Raw genomic sequence first — 23,870 nt, forward strand, 5'->3', positions numbered from 1 at the left:
ATCGTCACCGGACGCAATGGCCTCGGCAACGAAATACGTCCAGCTAGCCAGGACGCTCCCCAAACCCCTACAGCGAGTCTTTGCCCGATGGCCGCCGGCGTCTATTCAGTCCCCGGGGGCTGCACCGACCCCGTACCAGGAGCAGAGACCTGATCCGTTCCGGTTCTACAACCACCCCGTCACGGGGAAATGGCAGGACCCAGTGTACTCGTACCGCCGACAAGCGCAGCTCGTGCAGATGGCACGCGAGCACGGCATCGAGGACCTCCTGCCCGAGACGACCAAGGGGTACGAGTACCGACTCGCGCACCGCGTCGAGCACGGCCTGAGAGTGAAGGGCACAGGCGTGGGACAAAAGGTCAAGGGTCACATCCACGAACGACACATGATTGCAAAGTACGTCGAGCCCGCGAAACCCCCGCCCCCAGGCCCCCATGTCTGCAGACCTCCCGCAGCAGCTGTGCTAACAATGGCGTCCAGGATGGAGCAGCGAAGGAAGGCCATGCTGGAGATGCCCAAGCTGATCAAGGCCTGGAAGAGGGTACGTGAAGAACAAGGGAAAACAAGCCCGCCGCCCCAAGTCCCATGCGCTAACCGGTCGACCAGGTGGGAAAGAGGAACTGGACCAAATGGCCCAAGTAGATCAGACAGCCCGGGGAGACGGTCAAAACCACATGCCGTTCCAGAGAGGCCCCGAATGTATGGTACTCCGTGTGTAAAAGAATGAAAACGCCATCCCCAGCCAGCCAAGGTGTAATCCGATCCCAGGCAGCGCTCCTCCGCACAAAGCCGGGCATTCCGTAGAAAAACAAATCCACGCACCAAGACACACCCAGAAAACACCACCCATCTCATGTATGCACATGACGTGCCCATCCCGAGCAACCAAGCAACCGAGCAACCGTCCCCATCACCAAATCACGTGACTCAGCCCCAAACCGCCGTCGCGACTCACGACTCTCGACTCACCATCGTTAACCCCAGAGTAACTACAAGGCAAGAGAAGAGGAAAAAGAGGGAAAAAAAAAACCAAGCCAACGGAACCTCCTCGAGGAAGACCACACACCACACATACTCACCCAGGATGAGCCCACCACAGCCCCCAACGCACTACGACGTTCTCAACCTCACGCCCTCCATCGTCGACGACTCGCCAGACGCCGCCAAACTCGTAAAGAAGGCCTACCACAGGGCCCTGCTCCGCAACCACCCCGACAAACGCGGCTCTCACACCAACACCTCGCCCAGGGCACCCAGGGCGCCCACGGTCTCCGTAGACCAAGTCACCGCGGCATTCGCAGTCCTCAGCTGCCCCGTGCGACGCGCAGAATACGACACCAAACTCCGTCAGGCTCGGGCCTTGTCTGGCTCCGCTGGGCCGGATTCGGGACACGGATTTCAGACGGGCGTCGAGAGCGTAGACTTGGACGACTTGCCCTACGACGAGACCAAGGAGCGGTGGCACAGGCCCTGTCGGTGCGGGAATGCGAGGGGTTATTTGTTTGGGGAGGAGGATTTGGCAGAGGCGGAGGACGAGGGTGAGTTGATGGTGGGCTGCCAGGATTGTAGTTTGTGGCTGCGGGTTCATTTTGCCGTGGTGGGCGATGACGCGCCATGAGGAAAAGACAAAATAGATCAAAGCTGACCAGTACATCATGGCCGTTTAGTAAGCCCGCCTTGTAGAGAAGCCCATCGTAGCCATGCCAAGCGGACTGCTTCAAGTTCCCCGTCATGGGACAGCTACCGCGTAACGCAACAATCAGTAGTAGCACAGGGCATTTCTTGCAAATGTATTTAGCCTGCAAAACATGGACCCATTGTTCCCGTGTATTGAAAGCAATTTTGGTTATTTTTATTTGTCCAGACGATCGCGAGCATTAAGAGTCTAAAAGCAGAACCTCCGAGAGATGCTCTCCTTTAGGCCTCAGTGCCAGCCCGGAGGGTGGTCCGTAGGGGCACATTCGACGTCTTCGTCCATTGTATACGCACGTTTACCTAAAAGATGCCGAAGCTCTTGATCAAACACACACGAAAACAAAAAAAAAACGAGTCTTCCGTCCACTCCGTAGACACCAACCGGCCGGATACCATAGCGATTGAAGCATTTAAATTGGCAACAGAATCATCCATTTATTCAGTGGCCTTGGTCTGGTCGGCGGCGGCAGTTGCCTCAGCAGCAGGAGCAGCAGACTCCTCTTTGGCGGGAGCTTCAGCCTGACCAGCGGCAGCCGAGGTCTCGGCCTCGGATGAAGTCCACAAGGTCTGCCATACACGTTAGCTGGCGACTCCCAACAATCAACGCACTCTTGATTCGTACCAAATTGTCACGCAGGAGCTGCATGATGAGCGTAGAGTCCTTGTAGCTCTCCTCGCTCAAAGTGTCGAGCTCTGTATCAACCATCAGATATATTTTCCGTGGAAAACGTCACAGCAAAATCGAGGGAAAGACGGTTGACATACCTGCAATGGCATCATCAAAGGCCTGCTTGGCAAGATGGCAAGCCTGGTCGGGGGCATTCAAGATCTCGTAATAGAAAACGGAGAAGTTGAGGGCAAGACCCAGGCGGATGGGGTGAGTTGGAGGCAGTTCGGTCTGGGCAACCTCAGTGGCAGCCTTGTAAGCCTCGAGGGACTTGTCGGCAGAGTCCTTGCGGCGGTCTCCGATGGCAAACTCGGCGAGGTAACGGTGGTAGTCACCCTTCCTGTACAGATTTGAAAGACAAGATTAGGCAAATGCAAATGAAACAGCGCACCATGGGCAGCTTGGCCGATATTGGAGAGACGCTTTCCACATACATCTTGTGATAGAAGACCTTGGACTCGCCGGATTTGGCAGAGGGGATCAGGTGCTTGTCAAGCACGTCAAGGATATCGTCGCAGATCTTGGCAAGCTCGGCCTCCACCTTCTGTCGGTACTCCTTGATGAGGGTGACCTGGGACGAGTTGCCCTTAGACTCCTCCTTCTGCTCAATAGAAGTGACTATCCTCCAAGAGGCACGGCGGGCGCCAATGACATTCTTGTAGGCAACGGACAGAAGGTTGCGCTCCTCGACGGTCAGGTCGCGGTCTTCAGAGGCGACAATCTTCATGTTGTCGACCATCTCTAGATGGAGATGACGAACAAGTCAGCGCAAACGGCCTCGCCGTGGACAAGGGGATCGACTCTGGGACGGCAAGATGGAGCGACGAACCTTCGTACCGCTCAGCCTGCTCGGCGAGCTTGGCCAGATAGACTGCATCTTCGTGACCCATTTTGGCGGTTGTTTAGACTAGTGCGCGGGCAAACTACAAGTTAGCGAAAATTCGTCCAAGCAGCAACTGGTATTAGGTGAAGTCGCATGTTGATGCAGCGCAGCCCAGTCAGCCCAGGCCGGCCGGCCGACTCTTGAGATTTCTGATCAGAGGCCATCGACAGTCAGGACGCCGCAGGCTCGAAATGTCGTCGTGTCGTCCACAACGTCAAGACCACGGCCGATTTGCACCTTCAGCCGGAGGCAGTGAGGACTCAATGTCTCGCAGCCGCAGGCAGCCACGCACGCATTCGCATCTGCCCAGCGTACGCCATTCTCGCCCCTGGCGGGGTTGGCCGAGACGAGACGACAGCAAGGTTGGTTGGAGTCGAGATGGCGCACTGGGATCTCCAATGGAACATGTGTGCCTTGTTCCCAGGGAGCAGCCGGCAGAATTCGACGAGTCGTGCAGCACAGCAATCGTGCTCGGCCGTGGTAGTGATGAAGCTAAAGGAGCAGTGCATCACAAGACTTCCTCACGCGAGGCAGCGGGCGTGGGAGGAGGCGCCATGACGACAGAGGGGAGGGAGGGGCGTGCCAAATTAATGAAGACGCAGAGGCGCACAGGGACAACACATTTTTCAGAATCGACTGGCGAGGCACGTACCGAACGGAGAAAAAAATAGACGGTTTACGGGAAGATATTCGGCGGGCAAGGGGCGGGGTCAGGAGGATGAAGCCAGGCTCGGGGCGACAGCGCGAGCGCGAATGGTAATGGTAATGGTGGTGGATGTGGTGGTGGATGTGGTGGTGGTGGTGCAGTTTGTTGGGTGAATTTGGATTTGATGTTTGATGAGCGAAAAGCGTGGGACGGGATGGAAATCGAGAAGGGGCTCGGGACTGAGGCCGGAAGGCAGCAGCGGCGGCGGCGGCGGCGGCGCATGCGTGCAGGCAACTGAATTAGTTACTTATGCGACTTGACAGCAGCCAGTCAGAAGGGCCAGCGCCAGGACCTACCAAGAACTTACCCAGTACTCCGTACTTACAGTTAAGAAGGCACTTGGGTAAGTAGTGTACTGATACTTACTCAAGTACTAAGGTAAACATGTACGCAAGGCAAACAGTACTCAAAGTAAGTAAGTACCTAGGTACCTGGGTTTGGAGTCGCCATTGGGCGGTAGCCTGGTGAGTAAGTACCTGGGAACTTAATCAAGTACCCACAAGGCATTAGATCCAACAGCTAGCTCCAGCACTTGAACAGTGGTCAAGTATCGGATACCTCGAACGTGGAGCATACCTGACGGCGTGGTCCGTGAGGCAAGCTGGGATGCCGCGTAGCAGGTACGCGCCTGATGACCTCACCTTGGTGCTGAGTGGCGCTCCAGATCTCACAGATTGCTCAAATGCACGAATACTTTGCTCGAAGGCGGGCGAGTTCTCTGGCCTCGACGCCCTACAACACAGCAGACAGACAGACAGCAGGTCCGCCAGCAGGGCGGGCCGCCAAGCTGCTCGCGAGTCGCAGCCCGTCCTTCGCCCCGGGACGAACGAATGGTGCCGCGACGTATCAGGAAGAGCTGGCACAATGTCCATCACAATCCGCCATCGTTTCAACGCCCAAACGGGCTCCACGTCTTCAATGCCCGTCTCTTTTATGCAGTTCTGTTGATGCGAATGCGAATGATCGAGCAGCACGGAGTACCTGATCGGGAAACAATCATTATTTATAGTACATTACGTAAGTAGGTAGTTTACCTAGGTACCTACTCCGTACTTGAGTAGGCACTCGTTGTGCCGTGTCCAGCCAGGACGGCGCATGGTTACTCCTCCGTAGACAAAGGTAGGACGGGATGGCAGGCAAAAGGAGATGGGTGGCAGCCACGAAATATCGGCCGCCTGAATAATGCTCGAGAATTAGTCTCATGGCCTTGGGAGGTTACGAATTCGATGGTCCACCACCAAGTCGGGTCCGAATTCATCCATCGTAGTCGGTCAGTCGACGGCAGCCGAAATTTTCGAATCCACAAAAGGCAGGCAGGAAGGCAGTCAACGTGTTGGAAGAATACACACCAGCCCCGCGGGCTGCGGCACACGCACCGCGTACCCTGCTATCGCCCAGCTCCGGCCACTCATGTGGCGCGTAGCATCAGGCCATTCTCCGAGCTGCCTCGAGCAAGAATCTCGACTGCTCGCACGTCATACTTCAACAACAACAACACCACCACCACCGCATCCCGACCGCGTAATCATGCTCCGCACAACCTTCAAGACGGCCGCATTTCGCCCCCTCCGGGCTACCTTTACCACCACTGTCCGAGCCATGGGCGAGGGCGATACCGGCGCGCCTCCCAAGACCGGCGGCCCTGGGTGAGTGTCCCGCCGCCGCAATCCAGCTTCGTCTCTCGCGGAGGACCGCTCGGGAAAGGGGCAGCAGAGTGTTCCATGCGAAACCGAGTCATTGGCTAACAGAGGCGGATGTTTTGATCCTCCATTTTATAGTGACGCCTTCCAGCGCCGTGAGCGCGCCAGCGAGGACTGGGCTATCCGCCAGCGAGAAAAGGAGCGTCTCCTCGAGCTCAAGAAGAAGCTCGCTGAACAGCAGCAGCATCTCCAACGCCTCTCTGACCACATGTGAGCCCGGCGCCCTTACACTCATCATGTGGACAAACGCTTCGTGCCTCTGGGAAATGCTACGAGTTGGTGCTGACGGTACATCTTCCCAGTGAGGAGATCACCCGCGATCAGGGCGGCGAGAAGAACTAAAAATACCATCTCGGACGCCGCCTGGCAACGCCTCCGCTGCGGCTGCAGCATCCTCAGATACACTAGTCACGATTCCTGCCCCAAGATTGCAGCTGCGTCTTTGGATGGATAGGAAGAACTGTGGCAGCAAATTTTCTTTTCTCCATCATCAAATCCTGTGTGATTATGTCGCAGTCTAAGCTAGTGTACAAATACCTGCTACTCGGTGTGCTCTTCGAGTATCGCGAGAATATTTCAGCTCTGAATCTCCATTACTCCATCAAAAAAATATGTGATTCCCCAAAAGAAAATGTCATTGGCCGGTTGCCGTCCAGTACTCCGTAGCATATCCCACAAGGCCAAGTCAAGTATATGCCCGTCGCTTTTCTTCTTCATCGGCGCCCGTAGTAGGAGCGGTAGAAACCCTCGGCGGCATCGCTTTCTGGTCCAGTGTAGTGATTGTTAAGGGAGCCGCTGGACTTTTGCGCAGCGGAAATCTTGGCCTGCAATTCTGATGCATTTGCATCAATCCACTGCAACTGAGTGAGATGGCCATTGAGAACCCGTACGATCTGGCTCAGCTGTCATGGTCGTCTTAGCAGTGGGAAACAAGATGTAGAATCAAACAGACACTTACGGGATCTTCGGTCTTGGCTCCTTTGCTCAAGGACCCAGAGATGTCGTTGATTTCCTTGACCATCTTTGAGAGGTCGCGAGACTTCTCATCCAACTGTTGCGTTAGCTTTTCGGCCAACTTGTATGTACGCTCACGCTCCTGATCAGGTCCCGCAGGCTGCTCGCCAGGACCAATTTGCTTGGCAAACATGTCCTGCACCTCTGGTTCGTAACGACTCAGCCATGCTTCCAGCTCCTCTTGCTGGCTTTCCACAGCGGCGAGCTGGCGTTCAATTTCATGGCTGGCGCGCTCGGCTTCAAAAGTGTTCAGGTAAAGCTTCTGAATTTTTTCGCCATTATCAACCAAGCTGCGGTCCCAGTTGGACACTGTGGCAGCTTGCTCCTTGAACTCTTTTTGATGCTTGGTTAGATCTGACGCCCATCGAGTGACGATATCTTCCATGGTCTTGTTCTTAAGTCTGGCAAGCTGTGAGATTGGGCCAGCTGTGGAAGCACCGAGGGCACTGGTGGTGCCATTCTGGGCCGTGATTTTGGGCTCATCTTTGCTGGCGTTGTCTTTGTTGGTCGCATCCGTCGTAGGTTTGGTGCCAAACAAGCTTCCTGCCGTTGAAGTGGATGCTGCCGTCGCTGCTCCAGTTGATGCAGGCGTTGCGGCTGCAGGCTGCGCAGTTGTTGATGCGGGAGCAGTTGAACCAAACAGAGAAGAAGAAGGTTTAGCTGCAGAAGCAGTAGAACCGGCCTGGACGCCTCCAAACATACCGCCTGCAGCCGAGGTAGCAGATGGGGTTGTTGATGAGGTCGTAGTGGTCGCAGACTTGTTTCCAAACAAGGTACTTCCAGCAATACCGCTGGCGGTTGCAGGCGTGGCAGACGAGGGTGTGGCGGCAGAGCTTGCAGTGCCGCTGAACAAGCTGCTGCCGGTATTTGTTGAGGTTGGAGCGGTTGGTCCCGTGGCATCAGCAGCTTTCAAAGTGAAGATTGAGCTTGCTGCGGCCGATCCAGATGGTGCAGTAGTAGATGGCGTACTGTTGGCAGGGCCGCCAAACAAACCTCCACCAGTAGCTCCGGTCGCCGCTGCTGATTTATTGCCGAAAAGATTCCCTGCAGAAGATCCTCCTGCAGATTGTGTACCCGCGAAAAGTCCTGAAGCAGCCGGGGCCGCGGATGTCGAAGCTGACGATGTGGATGGCTGTGCAGCACTGCTAAAGAGTCCGCCAGCCGCCGTACCTGTCGTGGACGCAGGCTTGGATGAATCAGTCGGGGGGGCTCCTGCCGGGGTAGTCGAAGGGAGCGAAAACAAAGGCTTGGCTGGTGTTGCCGCAGTGGCAGTCGTCGGGGTAGTCGTGTTCAGCGTGTTCGAACCAGGGGTTGTGCTGGTCTTGTTTTCAAACAATGAACTTCCGGACGAGGCGAACAGACCAGATGAAGGCGCCGCGACCGTCGAAGCTGTACTTTGAGACTGTCCGGTGGTAGTCTGAGCACCGAAAAGACCACCGCCTGACGACATACCACCGCCACCAAACAAAGTGCCAGAGGCTGGCTTAGAAGGGGAAGTGCTGGCGCCTCCAACCGCACCGCCGAGGGTCAAGCCGGAAGCACCGCTACCTCCTCCAAGCAAGCCAGTAGAGACAGGGGCTGCCGATGCAGGGGCAGAAGATACATTGTTTGTTCCGCCAAAGGGACTGCCAGCGGATGGGGTCGTGGAAGTTGCTCCAAACAAACCGCCAGTTGTCGGCGTTGATGCTGCGTTTGAAGACGAAGCCGGTGCCCCAAACAGACCACCGGCGGGCTTCTGCGCGTCGCCAGCTGGTTTCTGGGCGAATATGGAGCCACCACTGTTTGTTGATGTCGCGTTGTTGCTGCCGGCAGTGCCACCTAATGAGCCAAACGAAAAGGAAGGAGTGCCTCCAGACGATGCACCCCCAAAGAGACCACCAGAGGCTGGCGCGGTAGTCGTAGCATTATTAGACGGTGCGCTTGATGAGCTCGGGGTTCCGAAGGTGAACGACATGGTGTTTTTGGCTATCTGGAGGACGGGTCGTGTCCTGGGATCCGCGTCGGGCGATGCGGGCTGACCTGGGAACGAGGGCGGCGTGGACGACGGCAGAAGGTATCCCAAAGTCTCAAACAGCACCACGCCGTGTCCTGTTTTGAAAGCGGGCTGATGTCTAATGTTGATACGGCTTGCCCAACGCGGGTTGCGATGTAGTTGGGATGCAATCGTCGAGGGACCAAGAGCTTGCGCGTGGGAGAATGGAGGGATGGCAAGCGCCTTCGTCCTCTTTTTTTTTTCTTTTTTTTTCTTTTTTGGCGATGTCTAGCTCCACGCACTGCCTGCTGTGGTTGGACTGAAACTGGCGCAGCCTTGAAGAAAGTACGGAGCCCCTACTGGGCCTACTTAAGTACTAACGTTAGTACCCAAAGACCTAAAGTACTGGAACCCACCCTTCGACAATGCACGCCTTGACGAGCCCACGTGATGGAGCGATCTCGACTCCTCGAATATCCAAACCATTCAAAAGTCATCCCGCCATCCTGTCGGCTCTTCATATCAAGCGTGGCCAGGTCAAAGACTGGAACATAGGGGCCGACTTCTGTACGCGGAACTTTGCTGACTAGGTCCATCTCTCATTGCTTTCCAGCATGATTTGAGGCTAGATTCGCAATTACTGAACGTCACGACCAAGAGGCCGTCTTTATACCATAACTGGCCGAGATTTTCTCCACGGACCGACACGATAGCAATTGTCCGTTGGATTGATGCCTCGATATTCATTTCAAGCAGGAATTCTTGAACACCCACTACTATAAGAATGGCGACATCAGCGAGCTTGGAGCCCCCGCCGGAGATGGGCAAGGCTGACCCTGGAGCGCACCAGCTATGTATGCACCTTGCACTTCTATATGACTGTCCACATATGCAAAAATACATGCTAACTGCCATTTAGCCGAGCCAGAGTCATCAGATTCAGATGACCAGTTCACCGATGCTCGGTCCGGGGCCGCGACGCCACAAGCGAATTCTCCGATTCCAAAAACACGACCAGTAAATGAAGATCCAACTTCTTCTCACGCCCAAGTTTCAGCAGCGGACATGTATCAGAAGAAGGATGGTGATGTACAATCCGAAGAAATTGTCCGCTCGGAAGAGCTTGAAGCCAAAACTCCGACCGAGACCTCCAAATCGGAGGTTCCAATTACTGTCCTAGAGCCAGTTGACTCAGTCAACGCCTCAGTGCGCTTTTCAAAAGCTGATGTCAAGCCAGACGTCATATTAGAGCCAGTAGCGGACAATAAGCATGTAGGGCATAGCGACAACGAGATTGCAGCCGAAGGGGATGGAGACGGCTTCGGCGACGACTTCGATGACTTTGAAGAAGGAGGACACGGTAATGATTTTGATGATTTTGAGGAAAGCTTCCAACGGCCGCAACTAACCGCGACGGCTGCACGACCTCTACCCACGGTCCAGCCATCTCTACTTCCATTCGTAAGTATAACACCACTTGGCTCGTCATCAACCGCCTTCTAACAATTGTACATAGTCGATACCCGATTTCGACGGCCTGGGACCCGATGAAGTAATGTCGACGACCGAGCCATGCTTGGACAGCCTGTTCCCCCTCGAGGGGCTCGGCTTGCCCCCTGTCCCAACACTCCCCCAGGAGCCATCAATGTTCTTAACACCAAGATCGGCCTCGCTGTGGTCACAGCTGGTTGCCCCTCCCCCTCTTGCACCACCTGACTGGATTCGGTCTCGCACCCGCCGTCTCTTCCTCGTTTCACTAGGTGTGCCTGTAGATCTGGACGAAATCCTTCCAGCATCCAAGCAGAAGAAGCTGGTTCTTCCTTCTCTCAATCTCCGGGCCACGTCACCTACGAGGTCAAGCGATTCGAGGACCTTATCAAGGCTACAGCAGGGCGAAGGAAATGCGTCGTCAACATCGGTAGACACGCAGGGAAAGCCTAGAGGCTCCAAAAGGAGTAAAGGGCCACCGCCTCAGCCTGAACTGGACCTGGTTTCTGCCCGATACCTCTGCATGACTACGGACGAGGCGCTAGACGGCATGACTGATGAAGAATTGAAGGCGCACGTGTCGAAACTAGAGGCGATGGAGGGCTCAGCCAAGGAAATCTTGGAGTATTGGAAAAAACGAACAGACGAGAAGATAGGCGACAGGGAGGCGTTTGAAGGGGTGATAGAAAACCTGGTCAAGCATGCCCGGAAAGTGAGAAAATAACTCGAGACAAGACCAGCAGAAATGATGTCCAAAAATCTTCGTTCGATTTTGGTCTAACTGTCCGGTGTATCTACCCGTCTTATATGAATGTCGCAAATTAGGATATTTGGATCCCGTGATGGGCAACCCTACCTACAGCGTACAGTCCACGGCTGGCACGTGAGTGACACCAAGGGGCGGGCGCACTACTCCAGCAGATGCCGAGAATAGGTCATGTACTACTGCTTGCCGCGATTGACTCTCCTCCTGCGCCGTCGTCGTCTTTTTTGATTTCCCAACAAACCATTTTATGCCTAGTGCCATTTTTGCGCCAGCCACCTCTGGTATACTAACAACAACAACAACCGGAGATACAGGCCACTAAGGCGCTTGTCACCGTGAACACTTTTTAGTACCGGCCTCTGTGGCATAACACGCTCCTCGTCCCGTCATCACCGTACGTCTGTAAATTAGGATGTGCTAGGTTCCAGAGTGACACCACTATTGACGACGTTAGGTTCAGTCTTGCCAAAAAAAAAAAAAAAAAGTACGGGATGTCATGTAAAAACGAAGAGCAACCAAGACTTACGCAGTAATAGTAGCCCATCCGATGAGACGCCAGTGCTTCTCGATACGTCGGCTGAGCGCGACCTTTTCGCCAATGTTGGTGCAAGCAGGGCTGACGAGGACAAGCTTGGCGGCGTCGTTCTTGATGGCAGCGACCTTGGCACCTGTGGAGGTGGAGCCAATGTTGACCATGATGAACTCGTTTTGGGTCAGTTTGGCGACCTTGGCCTGCTTGCCGTCGGCGGTCCGAACACCGAGCAGACGGCGGAGTAGGTAGAAGTTGACCTCGATTTCACTGTAGATCTCGGGGAGTCTGCCTTTGAGGCCGAGGACGAAACCGACGAGACGGTCAGCTCGGCAGAGGGTAGGGTCGATGCGGGTGCCGACACCAATGAGACCGCCGGGAACGGCGTACTTGAGGTCGTTGGCCTCGGAGTTGAGTGAGACGACTCGGGAGAAGATGGGCGTGCACTTGAGGGCACCGCCATCATCGCGGGACACGATACCCGGTCGTATTTCGATCTCGTCGCCCAGCTTGATGACACCGTGCAGGATGGAACCCCCGGCGACACCACCCTTGAGGTCGTCAATCTCGGCACCAGGCTTGTTGACGTCGAATGATCGAATGACAATCATGTGGGGGTCCATGGTGAAGTCTCTAGGAGGAACGGGGATGGTGTTGACAATAGCCTCGTTGACGGCATCGATGTTGAACTTGAGCTGGGCGGAGATGGGGATGACGGGTGACTTGCCAGCAACAGTTCCTCGGATGAATTTGAGGATGGATTCGTACTGCTGCTGGGCGGCTTCTTCTCTCATCAGATCGACCTTGTTTTGCAGGATAATGATCTTGTCGAGTTTCATAATCTCAATGGCAGCCAAGTGCTCCGAGGTCTGTGGCTGGGGACAAGATTCGTTGCCCGCAATCAGAAGAAGGGCCGCGTCCATGACGGCGGCGCCTGACAACATGGTGCTCATCAGAATATCGTGACCCGGGCAGTCGACGAATCTGGTTGATCACAACATGCTTGATTAGCTTCACTGTTACGTCTGCATTGACATGTGGCTTGGCATATATGAGGAGCAAGGCAGCACATACGAGACGTGTCTCAGCAATCTGTAGGTACCACTGCATCCATCCCGCTCGCAAGGAGGATCGACCTCCTTTTCGCTCTTGTAGCTTCGGTAACATCCTGGCCGAGAGCACTCGAGGTTGTCACACTTGTAAATCTTGGCATTGGCGTAGCCCAGCTTGATGGTAATATTTCGAATCAGCTCGTTCTTGAAACGAACGGTTTGGACGCCGGAGATGGCCTTGACCACGGTGGACTTTCCGTGGGCGACATGACCGATAGTACCGATGTTGATGGTGGCTTGACGCGCAATAATCTCAGGAGTCAGAGGCGAGAGGCTGGAAACGTCGAGGTCTTTGGGATCGGTCTGCGGCGGCAGCGGGGGTCTCTGCACGGCGGGCTCGGCGGCGAGTGCGGGCTTCTTGAGCGCAGACTTGAGGGGCTTCTCCTCGAAGCCGTCGCCAACCTCGTGATGCTGGTCGACGGAGTCGCCAGAGTCAGACTCGGAGTCAATGTCGCCGTACTTGGGGTCCCCGTTCGACATGGTGATGGTGGACAGGATTTTGGCGGGGCAGAAACAAATGCTCTTGCAGGTTTCGTTCGGTCTCGGCCACGGGGTAGATTGGTGTCGGTGGGTATAGCGTCGTGTCTGGATTCGAAGATGCGAATTACCGAATGCCTCGACAAACTCACGCACAAGAATCGCCAGTCTTCGTTGCTGCGCGAAGCTCACAAAATCTGCGGATTTTGGTCTTGAAGCAGTGTCAAAATTCCTTTTGTGCAGTCATGAGGGAGATGACTCTACCTACGCTAGTCCCTTTAGGGCCCGATATACTGATAATGATAACGACCCGATGCCCCTCCTCGGCTGAAGGTCGGTTGGCTGCTGCCCCTCGACCTTGGCGTCTCTGACAAGGGCGGTGTTTACAGGCCACCATTATGTCATTTCCCAAGAGATGAGGTCAAAAACTTGCCCAGAACTCTCGTGTCCAGGTTCGAACGTTTCGGGGCTTTGGGCTACGGGAAGACTGACTCTATTGTTATTTACAAGCATCTGAAATTCCCGATCGAGGCTAGCTGCCGTGCCACCGGTTCACCCTTTGGTAGGTGATGCACTGATAGGGCCAATGCCATCATTTTTTTTAACCCTTCTCTGGGAAGAAATTTTCTTGCCCAGTGGCTACTTGGTATGGAAGAGCGTCTACATCAGCAAGCAAGCATGTCGCTCGCGTCTTGCTTGTTACTAGTGCGAACACATGACAGCTTGAATCGTGACAGGTCCCCTTTGGTTTCTTTTCCTAACTCATGGCAAGTAGAATCGCGGACTTTACGTACCAACTGCATCAATAACGCTGACAGAGCAGCAAATGTTGAAACTGGTATCCACGCTAGAAGCTTAGCCTGGCCTTCTAGCAAAGAAAGCGAATAAAAAAAATAAAAAAACCTACTGGCTTTTAAGCCCTGCTATAGGATACTTTTGGCCAACGCGGTGGGCGTGCCACTTGTAATGAGTGAGATGCCATAGTTGGCGGGTGGGGTTCTTGCCCTAGAAATCATCACTGCTGAAACTAAATGAAAGAAGGGGTCAGAGGAGCTTGGAGAGTGGCTACGTACTGTAGACCGTAGTAGCCTATTTGGAGATACCGTACGGAGTAACATACTTTGCGAAATATAATGGATGTTTGAGTTGCAATGGATTTCTACATATGCCAGCCACCACCACGTTCAAGATCAGCCTCACCTTCACAGTATGGGGTGACAAATATAATATCACGTCACCAAGACTAGCACAAAAGTTCTGAATGCGGAGCTCTTCGCAGAAGGATGCACAACGTGCGGGCAGAACGGAGTGCCTGGCAGCACTACATCAGTCCGATTCACGTGAGAGTTACACCGTCACTTTTGAGAAACCGCAACAGGTTGGCATATTGAAGCAGACTTTTTCCTTGACCAATGACACAGAGATGGCAAGCCAAATCAAGAAGCAACACTCCAGACGCTGGTGTTGAACCAGATAGATAGTAGCGTCTGTGACTAATAAGAAACCAGGTGGGCGGGAACGATGCCCTCGAGGGGGATTGCAACGGGGGAAAACAGCATGCAGCGGATAAACTCTAACAAGTCTGTATGGGGGCCAAAGGTCGAGGATACGGACGGCATGGGTCTGTGAATGGACCTGGCGAGGTAATCAGAAACTTGGTCCATCTTGTCCGTAGTTGACAGAAAGACTCGGCACACGGGGCATGATACCTCGTAACTACTTGGATCGAAAATACAGTGGGGAGTCACGAGTACTCGACCACTCTGCCAACCTTGGAGGGGATGGAATTTTTGAAGTCAATACGGAGTACTCCGTGCTCCGTACGGAGTGCACAGTCAGGCATCGTATTCCGACGCCGACGTATGGAGTACCTCAGTATCATGAAACGTAGTACGGAGGAGGTCAACTGAATAAACACTTTGGCAAGTCGCAATGTCGACCAAGGGAGCACACCAGCACGAGAGAGAAAAAAAGAAAAAGGATCGACCATGCCATCCATCTCCATTCCGTTGTGCAGCATAGCAAAGTACGTAGGAAGTGACAGGTTGACTTCTAACAGGGTGACAGGTCCCCTTATTAGTTCAATCCGCAGCCAATCACGATGCGCACGTTGCCGCCGAGGCCCTGCAAGCTGGAGCACGGAAGCCGACATCAAGCCAGCTGGTCGCGGCCGCTCGTCATCTGATTGGCCGAGCTGTGCACCCAGCTGCCCCATGGTCCACAAAGCCGGCCGCTTTCCGCGACCCAGTCGAGCAGGCCAGGGAAGAACTCAGCCAATCACGACGCCGATTCGCACACAGGCCAACGGCTCAATGGGCCTTGGACGGCCGCTGGGAGCCCTGCAGGCAAGAAGAGTCAAGCTTAGCCGCCGGCAGGGATCTCGCGGGTTGGACCAACCCTCCATCACTCACCCTCGTCGCGGGCGGCCTCGTCCTCGTCCTCGTCCTCGTCCTCGTCCTCCCCCATCGACTCTTTTATATTAGGCAACTTGCTGGTCAAGGCTTACCCATCCAAAAATGATGCGGCAGTTGATGTGGCCGGGTGCCCTGGTGTCCTGCTCTTGCTCCTGCTTCTGCTCCGATGCGGCGTGTCCGGAGCAGATGGATGGCGGCAACACAGACACAAACACCACTTTAATATTTCCGACAAGTTACAAATGCGCACTTGGCCCTCTCTGGTAAGCAGCATCTCGCGCCTGGCCTTCTCCAATTTGCCCGTGGCCGCAGCTTGCTCCCGTCACTCGCCCTCCAGCCATCTGTCGGATAGTGTAAGTCGAGTCTCTTGTTGTTTCGCATGCGACGCCTCCTCCCTCGCATCTTGATTCCGGCCCTTGTCCATCGAGTTTGAAACCCGCAAACTACGACCCAAGGCAAAAGCAATTACGGAGCACGTCACCGTTGGACGCCACGCCACCTCCGTTTGGTCAAGTGTCGGCGCCTATCGATCCCAGGCCATCCATCTACCTTGTCAGAGGTCTGGCCCAATGTGTCTGTCTGCCGGTCTCATTCACACCTCACTTGTTCCTTACCTCCACCCATCACAACGAATTGACCAGGTTGCATTCTAGGCCTCTAGCCGCCGCTCTAAAAAACCTGATGTGCTCCCTCGCCGGCGGCACGCCGCCGGTCCTCCTCTGGTCCTCGCCAGCTGGTCTCTCCATCGCCATTCAACACTTCCTCGCTCACTCGTGATTCTTTCGCATTCTTCCTTCATCTGGGCTCTGCTTGCAACTGGTTTGGAAGCGCTGTCCTCGTTGTATACGTGAATCCCGTACCAAGCACTTCTGTTCTGTCTCTTGTGTCTCGCACTGGCCCATCGTTTTCCTCGCCTTTTCCATACAATAAGACTGCACAATGCCCGGGAAAGGTCCGTTCATTGTCTAGTGATGTGACTGCTCAAATACCGCATAATACCTCCCGGAAGCTCGACTAACATGGTTCTCGTGTACGCGCAGGCTCTGACGAAAAGAAGAGGCCAGCCGCGTTGAATCTAACGCCCAAGCGGTCCAGCTCTTCATATTCATCGTCCACAAGTACTAGCTCGGTCAGAATCCCTCGAACGCCCCGTTTTTCTGAAGCAACTTCTGTACACTCGCCTGCCGATATGAAGAGGTCGCCCTTTGCCGACCCCGAGTACCGTCCAGAGGCCACCTCGCAACCTGGCGATGTTGGCTTCGGCTACATCAGCGACAACCATGAGTCCACGGCTGGTCCCAAGTCTTCTCTCAAAAGCGCCATGAAGGTGCCAGGAACACCTGCCAGACAACTGTCGGACCCCCTCAGCCCAACCTTCCGGGAGGAGGAAATGCTCGAAAAACGAGAGGCGTCGACCGACAAGGAGCAAGTCAAGGACATTGTGAGTTCATGCTGGCGTCTACCTTGGTTTGTGGTGAAAATATCTAACCCCATGACAACAGAAAATCAAGACTCGTGTCCGAATGGCCAAGTTTGCCCTCCGCGGTGTCAACTTTAGCTGTTCCCTGATCATCCTGTCCATGCTGTCGGCTTCCTTTGCCATCTTCAACTCTACAAAGTCTCTCGCCGCCGCCAGCAAGTTTACGCCGTGGGCTCCAAACACTCAGCAGACGGCCTGGCCACAAAAGCTAACTCTGGCCATGGCCTGCGTCTCACTATTCGCCTGTATCCTCGTCTTCGTCGCATACTGCCGAGGAGGCCACAAGCGAGCGACCAAGGTCAACACCTACTACACCATGTTCGCAATCGGCTGGGTGCGTTCCGACATCCAACCCACCCATCAACCACGTTGACAAGTCTTGTTCCGCTAACAGTCTATATCCAGTTCATTCTCAGTATGCTCCTGTGGATCATCACAGCCGTCATTTTCCAGCACAGCAAAAACAACAGCAACAACAAAGACATGTGGGGATGGGCATGCGCCAACAACCAACGAGCAGAAATTTACCATGAGAAGGTAGACTACGCACTCGTTTGTCGCCTGCAGAACTGGACCCTCATCTGCATCATCATCGAAGTAGTCGTCGAGGTCATCAGCATCGCACTGTACAGCATCGTCTTCTACCGATTCTACTCCAAGCGCCGCCTCATGAAGTCCATGGACATGCGAGACCGCGCCCGATCCGACCTTTACCTTGCCCAGCTGCGGACACAGTCTGCCCCCAACACTCCCGGCTTCGGGCCCAAGTCCCCTGCTCTCAGCAGCTATGCCATGTCTCCTCGCCACCCGCCCGCTGCGTACCGAAACATCTCCGACATTGACGAGACTAGCCCCTTCACTCCCGGTGGCAGGGTCGCCGTACCTCGGTCCCAGTTCGGCTCTCCCAGTCCGGACTTTAAGCTGCAGGCTCCTCCAACAAAGGCCCCCTGTGCCACTCCCAGTACCGCCAGGGCTGCCTTTGAGCCTCCTGCGACGAGAACCCCCGATGCACCCGCCCAGCCTCAACACGGGCCAGCTCCTCCCGGCGAGCCTACGTACGAAGCTGTTCCTATTCCTGGAGCGTACGCAGGCCAGGCCATCAAGAGCCCGCCCCCTGGCCAAACGACGTTTGGGGCTGCCAGGTGAGCAAGGTGACGAGTGAGCGCGACGTAGTACATGGCTTGTGTAAAAATAAAGATAAAAAAAATTCGATTATCGAATGCACTGTCAGTCGTTTAATCTGCCTATGTTGGATGATTGGTGTTCTTTTGTCTGGGTTATACCATTCAGGCGTTTCTGGGAGCGAGCCTAATTACATGTCTTGTGAGCATGGACTTGAACAGCAGGGGCATTATGTGGCTATAATTCTTCATTGTACAGTGTTTCTTAATTACGTGCCGCCTGTGACTGCGTTGTAACTCAACGTTCCTTCATCTCCGCAGGAGTCATCATCAGTCGCTCGGGTCCCGTGCCAACGCGCCTCTGGTGGCAAATCCGCCCGCATCAACCCTGTAGGCAGACAATTAGTTGCAACTTGTTGGCCACCAGTGTCGGCAAACGAAGAGAAAACACGGTGGCTCCGTCGCGGACCGTGGCCCCCACTGATGATGGAGGCGTGTCCGTCATGGGCCGTTTATTTTACATCGCACTGGACAAACATGAGCCGGACGAGCAAGCAGTCGCAATATCGTGGGTGGCAGTAGCATAGGCACATATCTGCGGGGTGCACTGCGCGCGTAAATTTCACGTTGGGCAAACGACGCAACGAGGCACGTATCGGTAGAACAAACAATCATCATGAAGAGCGACTCCTAGATACAGACACCAAAGGCGACAAAACAAGGTGAAGAAAGAAGAAACTATTGCCTTACTTTTTGACAAGCCCACCCACAACTTCGATTTACTACCAAGGTGCAAAGGACACTCTCGGAGCCTTTGTCACGCAGCTAATCCATTTTCTCCCTCATTAAGTCGCCATACGAGGTGGGTGCCTCCCCCCATAACCTGGTTCATGGTCGTGGGATACAAGGCACGAGGGAAGGCGGTCTTCGTCCTCGAAATGTCATCTCTAGAAAACGCGCAAAAGCATCATGAGGGCGGTAACAAAGGAAACAACCTCGTTGAAGAACACTTTCTTGCCCCCCCCTTCTCCCTCCCCAAAGATTCCAAACCGCCGTTAACTGCTGGCGGGCAGAAGGGGCGTACTGAACGGAGCAGCCCGACAAAGGTTAAGACTTGAGAGGATAATTTGAGACGGCCAACGTTTTTTGGTCTTGCTGGGAAAGACAAACGCAAACGTTTAGATGAGATCGGCAACGTTCATGGGCATTTCCTCAATCTGGGTGCTGTAGAACTGCTCAATCTCACGCATCATGCGGACATCCTCAGCAGTGACAAAGTTGATGGCGACACCCTTTCGGCCAAATCGACCACCACGACCGATACGATGGATGTAGGTCTCGCGGCCCAGGGGAAGATCGTAGTTGATGACCAAGGACACCTGCTGGACGTCGATACCACGGGCCAGCAAGTCAGTGGTGATCAGGACACGGGAGGAGCCGGATCGGAACTCCTTCATGATCAGTTCACGCTGGGACTGCTCCATGTCACCGTGCATGGCTGAGACGGTGAAGTCACGGGCAGTGAGCTTTTCGGTGAGCCAGTCGACCTTTCTGCGGGTGTTGCAGAAGATGACAGCCTGGGTGATGGTGACAGTCTCGTACAGATCGGAGAGGGTGTCAAGCTTCCACTCCTCCTTCTCCACAGCAATGTAGAACTGCTTGATACCTTCTAGGGTAAGCTCGTCCTTCTTGACCAGAATACGAACGGGGTCGCGCATAAATCGGGTGGTGACCTCGAGCACGTCTTGGGGCATCGTGGCAGACATGAGGACGACCTGGGTAGATTGGGGCAGCAGCTGGAAGATGTCGTAAATCTGGTCGGTGAAGCCACGAGACAGCATTTCATCAGCCTCGTCAAGGATAAACATCTTCATGGCGTCGGTCTTGAGGATGCGGCGCTGGATCATGTCGAGGACACGGCCGGGGGTACCGACGACGGTCTCAGGGCCCTGCTGAAGGAGACGGGAGTCCACTCCCATGTTGGTGCCACCAATGCAGGCGTGGCAAGAGACCTGCATGTAGTCGCCAAGAGCGACCATGACCTTTTGGATCTGCTGGGCCAGCTCACGGGTGGGAACCAGAATCAGCGCTTGGCACTGCTTTATCGGCTCTATCTTCTCAAGAATGGAAATGGAAAAAGTAGCCGTCTTGCCAGTACCAGACTGGGCCTGGGCAATGACATCCTTGCCCTTGATGACAGGCATGATGGCGCGCTGCTGAATAGCAGAAGGCCGCTCGAAACCGTAGGCGTAGACTAGAGGCATGGGTGTCAATTCTTGTGATTCTTTCATCTCTTGCGGCGAGGCTACTTTGCATGTGCATCGTCCTTTTTTTTTTTTGGTGTGCGTTTACGAAGGTTGTAGGATAGCCAGCGCCCGGAAGGACTTTTCACTCACCACCTCGGAGAAGGTCTTCCTTGAGATTCATGTCGTCGAACTTGTCGACGACTTCATCCCAGTTACTTTGAATCTCAACTATTCTCAGGAAAATCACAACAGATCAGTCTCTTGCGCGGACAACATGTTCGTAGTTTCTGTGTGGAGTATTTGGAGGGTGTGACAGAATCAAGCGACATCGTGAAGTATTTTTTTTGGTTTTTATTTTTTGGCCGCTGACCCAACACGAGGGAGGGAGAAGAAGCGCACGAGTCGCTTGATCTTTCCAAGGTGCGAACCCAGTCCACGAATATCCGCAATACCGTCACTGCCTGCCGGAGTGCGCACGCAGGCAAGAATACATCAGTCGACAACTCACCATCGTTGAGTTCCTCGGCCGAAGTGTTGAGTCCCTCGGCTGAAACATCGATAGCCATGATTGAGAGAGAGTTTGGCGGAAATCTAGATCAAGCGCAGCTCGATCTAGACAATGTCAATGACGCGTGGCGACGAGTGTGGAAAAAAAGTCGCGGGCTCCTCGCTGGGAAGGCTGCGACGGTCGTGAAGAGGAATTAAAGTCGACTAGATTCGCACGCTCTCGAAAAATACGAGAGCTGAAACAGAATCTAGGAAAGTTCGTGGTATCTCGTTGTGATGATCCTTGGAGAAAAGGGTTGAGAGAGGGAAAAAAAAATTCGTTTGCGGAGGGGCGCAGGCTCTTGTTTAATTTTCACCAGGGAAATGTGCGCGGCCCAATCACGCGCTGGCGGAGGGCTGCGGACCCACGCTTGGGGTTCCTTTCGGGCGTTCCACGGCTGCCAGCGTGCGTCGAAGGCGGTTCGCCCACACTTATGACGACCTCTAGATGATATTTTTTCTTCCCGCAATCTTGGGGGGGCTTCAGGTGGCGTTGTGAATTTTCAATTTTATTTATTTATTTATTTATTTATTTATTTTTTTGGCCGCTGCTCGCCCAGTGGCTCTGACTCGGACTCGACACCACGCAGGCCAGAGACACGACGCCACAAGTTGACTTTTCCCTCTTCCTGTCCGTCACTTGGCCGGGCGAGCCCAGCCTTGCCGACATACCACACTCATTCATTTATATTTTAAGGTGTTGGGCTCCTTTGGCGTCATCTAGAGCTGTTCCACATTGCCTCGTACCTTGCGCCGTCGCCTGTGACTAGCCTTTTGCCCTGCCGTCGATCTTGATCAATTGTCTAGTTTATTTATTACGCCAAATTGGGTCGAGCCGAGCAGCACCAAGAGTTGCATCGGCGCCATCTGCTGTCAGCTAGTCTACAGCATTTCCTGTCGACCTCGCTCTTGATAATCATTATTACACGACTCACTGTCCAAGGAAAGCGTCAACTTGACATCTGTCGTCTGGCAAAGAGGCAGCCGGTGACGACGTCGTGGTGGCAGCTTCTCGTTATCAGCCCTGCCTTCCAGCCATGCCGTCCGCAGCCTTGCACCACCAAGCCAACGGCATCATCCATCGATCGCATGAACCCGAAGCTGCTGAGTCGAAAGGCTTTAATGACGCTAGTACTGTCACGCAGGCTGACGCTATTCCTACCCATCCGCTTGGAGTAAAGCCACTAGGCAACCGCTATCTGTCCAATGGATCAAATGCAAAGGCAAACTGTGGCACATGGGGTTTCTTGCCCGATGAGATACTCATGTTAGTCCTGGAACAATTGGATGCAAAATCGTTGCTGAGTCTCGGTTCAACCTGCAAGTTCTTGTTTGCCTTTTGCCACGCGGATGAGCTTTGGAAGGCCCTATTTTTGAAGTAAGCTCTGCCTAGAAATTCCATGTCTCTTCCCTTGCCGTGGTCGTGCTGTCCATGAGTAGCCCATTTTGCTGCGGAAAACTTGGGTTACTAACCTGAGAGCTGGAACCAGGTTATCAGCAGAGGCAAGTCGTTCCCTTGACTGGCTTGGCTCATGGAGGTCGACCTTGTTGGCCTTGCCTCGCGGCTGGGAAGCCGCAGTAGACTGCGGAAATGTCTTTTCCGATGTCTTGCACAGGCCATTCGCCTGTAGCAACATCGTCTTGTCGAACTTTGTGGAAAACATACCCAAGGCGAACCAGATTTGCCGAAGGGACAATTTGACATATGAACAGTATGCAGACCGGTGGACTGAGCAGCCTTTTATCCTCACCAAATGCGTTCAGGACTGGCCAGTGTGTTCCAAGTGGACCATAGAGGAGCTGCTCAAGGCATACTCCAGCGTTGAATTCCGGGCAGAAGCAGTCGACTGGACCCTGGAGCGATACTGCAACTATATGAAGGGCCACAAGGATGAGAGTCCGTTGTATCTTTTCGACCGCAGGTTCGCAGAAAAAATGGGCATCACTGTCGGCCACCAACATGGCACGGCTTACTGGAAGCCAGACTGTTTCGGCCCTGACCTGTTCGAAGTTCTCGGGGACGAACGCCCGGCGCACCGATGGCTCATCATTGGACCAGAGCGAAGTGGCTCGACGTTCCACAAGGACCCCAATGGCACGAGTGCTTGGAATGCCGTCATCCAAGGATCCAAGTACTGGATCATGTTTCCCCCGACAGCTCGGCCCCCCGGTGTGTACGTGTCGGAGGACAGCAGCGAGGTCACAAGCCCTCTCAGCATTGCCGAATGGCTTCTGACCTTTCACGAAGAAGCCAGACGGCTGCCTGGATGCGTGGAGGCAATATGTGGCCCAGGGGAGATTGTGCACGTTCCGGGCGGCTGGTGGCACCTAGTTGTCAACCTCGAAAGCGGCATTGCCTTGACGCAAAACTTTGTTCCTCAGTCCCCCAGCCTTAATCTCCTGTCCGAAGTATTGTTATTCATGCGTGACAAGGCCGATCAAGTTTCAGGGTTCGACGGCAATGTGGAAAAGCCGTTTGAGTTGTTCACGGAAAGATTGGGACAGCAATATCCAGATATTCTGGACAAGGCCCTTGAGCTAGCAGACCAGAAGAGCGGGAAAAAGCGCAAGTGGGATGCCGCCATTGGCAAGGAGACGGAAGAGGGTAGATCGGGAAGAGGCTTCAGTTTTGGGTTCGGAGGTGATGACGATGACGAGATTCCGTAAACGGGGAGCTGAGGTCGGAATTGATATACCAGCGGTATCAGGTACAAACTGAGCGGTGGCCGCCATGTAGCATGGAGTTTTATTCAACACGGGCCTCAGGTATGACTGAGAATGGCACTGGCTTTTTGCACCAACGACCGAGGCAGGTATCCATGACCTGGTCTTGGTCCGCGGTTGGCAGGAGGTAAGAATAGCCGGCATCGAATGCTTGTAGAATCTTAAGACTTGGGAACTGCGAGCTGCATGTGGCTGCTTTGTACCACCACACACAAGGGGGGAGCTGGGGAACCCTTGGCACTAACCAAGCATTCGGGGGGTCGAGGGCCAGCGAGCACTGAGGGAGTGTCGACTTGGTCAGTGGCTGCTGGTCAGTCGTCAGTGGTGGTT

At 54.3% G+C, this 23,870-nt stretch overlaps 10 protein-coding genes across 10 annotated transcripts; 6 read left to right on the top strand and 4 right to left on the bottom strand.

The window, feature by feature from the left end:
• Positions 1-16: 16 nt before the first annotated feature.
• On the top strand, positions 17-642 carry MAM_05868 (ribosomal protein MRPL25; the record flags this gene model as incomplete). Its single annotated transcript, XM_040824666.1, has 3 exons — positions 17-396; positions 481-541; positions 607-642. The coding sequence occupies 3 exons, from the start codon at positions 17-19 to the stop codon at positions 640-642; spliced, it is 477 nt and encodes a 158-aa protein (XP_040677348.1).
• A 442-nt stretch (positions 643-1,084) lies between these two features.
• On the top strand, positions 1,085-1,618 carry MAM_05869 (Diphthamide biosynthesis protein 4; the record flags this gene model as incomplete). Its single annotated transcript, XM_040824667.1, has 1 exon — positions 1,085-1,618. The coding sequence occupies one exon, from the start codon at positions 1,085-1,087 to the stop codon at positions 1,616-1,618; it is 534 nt and encodes a 177-aa protein (XP_040677349.1).
• A 512-nt stretch (positions 1,619-2,130) lies between these two features.
• MAM_05870 (th14-3-3-like protein) lies at positions 2,131-3,252 on the bottom strand (the record flags this gene model as incomplete). Its single annotated transcript, XM_040824668.1, has 5 exons — positions 2,131-2,262; positions 2,318-2,388; positions 2,461-2,702; positions 2,797-3,103; positions 3,192-3,252. 5 exons carry the CDS (start codon positions 3,250-3,252, stop codon positions 2,131-2,133), a joined length of 813 nt encoding a protein of 270 aa, XP_040677350.1.
• Positions 3,253-5,478: 2,226 nt separating this feature from the next.
• Positions 5,479-5,993, top strand: MAM_05871 (ATPase inhibitor, IATP, mitochondria; the record flags this gene model as incomplete). The annotated part of the gene is made up of 3 exons (XM_040824669.1): positions 5,479-5,597; positions 5,730-5,861; positions 5,954-5,993. The coding sequence occupies 3 exons, from the start codon at positions 5,479-5,481 to the stop codon at positions 5,991-5,993; spliced, it is 291 nt and encodes a 96-aa protein (XP_040677351.1).
• A 371-nt stretch (positions 5,994-6,364) lies between these two features.
• On the bottom strand, positions 6,365-8,619 carry MAM_05872 (Nucleoporin, NSP1-lik; the record flags this gene model as incomplete). Its single annotated transcript, XM_040824670.1, has 2 exons — positions 6,365-6,553; positions 6,610-8,619. 2 exons carry the CDS (start codon positions 8,617-8,619, stop codon positions 6,365-6,367), a joined length of 2,199 nt encoding a protein of 732 aa, XP_040677352.1.
• Positions 8,620-9,421: 802 nt separating this feature from the next.
• MAM_05873 (uncharacterized protein) lies at positions 9,422-10,849 on the top strand (the record flags this gene model as incomplete). Its single annotated transcript, XM_040824671.1, has 3 exons — positions 9,422-9,491; positions 9,557-10,098; positions 10,154-10,849. The coding sequence occupies 3 exons, from the start codon at positions 9,422-9,424 to the stop codon at positions 10,847-10,849; spliced, it is 1,308 nt and encodes a 435-aa protein (XP_040677353.1).
• Positions 10,850-11,298: 449 nt separating this feature from the next.
• MAM_05874 (eukaryotic translation initiation factor 2 gamma subunit) lies at positions 11,299-13,012 on the bottom strand (the record flags this gene model as incomplete). Its single annotated transcript, XM_040824672.1, has 3 exons — positions 11,299-11,329; positions 11,418-12,404; positions 12,495-13,012. The coding sequence occupies 3 exons, from the start codon at positions 13,010-13,012 to the stop codon at positions 11,299-11,301; spliced, it is 1,536 nt and encodes a 511-aa protein (XP_040677354.1).
• A 3,600-nt stretch (positions 13,013-16,612) lies between these two features.
• Positions 16,613-18,049, top strand: MAM_05875 (uncharacterized protein; the record flags this gene model as incomplete). The annotated part of the gene is made up of 3 exons (XM_040824673.1): positions 16,613-16,864; positions 16,926-17,237; positions 17,309-18,049. The coding sequence occupies 3 exons, from the start codon at positions 16,613-16,615 to the stop codon at positions 18,047-18,049; spliced, it is 1,305 nt and encodes a 434-aa protein (XP_040677355.1).
• Positions 18,050-19,202: 1,153 nt separating this feature from the next.
• On the bottom strand, positions 19,203-20,836 carry MAM_05876 (DEAD-like helicase; the record flags this gene model as incomplete). The annotated part of the gene is made up of 3 exons (XM_040824674.1): positions 19,203-20,278; positions 20,421-20,498; positions 20,779-20,836. The coding sequence occupies 3 exons, from the start codon at positions 20,834-20,836 to the stop codon at positions 19,203-19,205; spliced, it is 1,212 nt and encodes a 403-aa protein (XP_040677356.1).
• A 1,017-nt stretch (positions 20,837-21,853) lies between these two features.
• On the top strand, positions 21,854-23,483 carry MAM_05877 (F-box domain, Skp2-like protein; the record flags this gene model as incomplete). The annotated part of the gene is made up of 2 exons (XM_040824675.1): positions 21,854-22,194; positions 22,307-23,483. 2 exons carry the CDS (start codon positions 21,854-21,856, stop codon positions 23,481-23,483), a joined length of 1,518 nt encoding a protein of 505 aa, XP_040677357.1.
• Positions 23,484-23,870: the final 387 nt, after the last annotated feature.

This window comes from Metarhizium album, assembly GCF_000804445.1.
Source record: "Metarhizium album ARSEF 1941 chromosome Unknown scaffold_16, whole genome shotgun sequence".
Taxonomy (NCBI): Eukaryota; Fungi; Ascomycota; class Sordariomycetes; order Hypocreales; family Clavicipitaceae; genus Metarhizium; species Metarhizium album.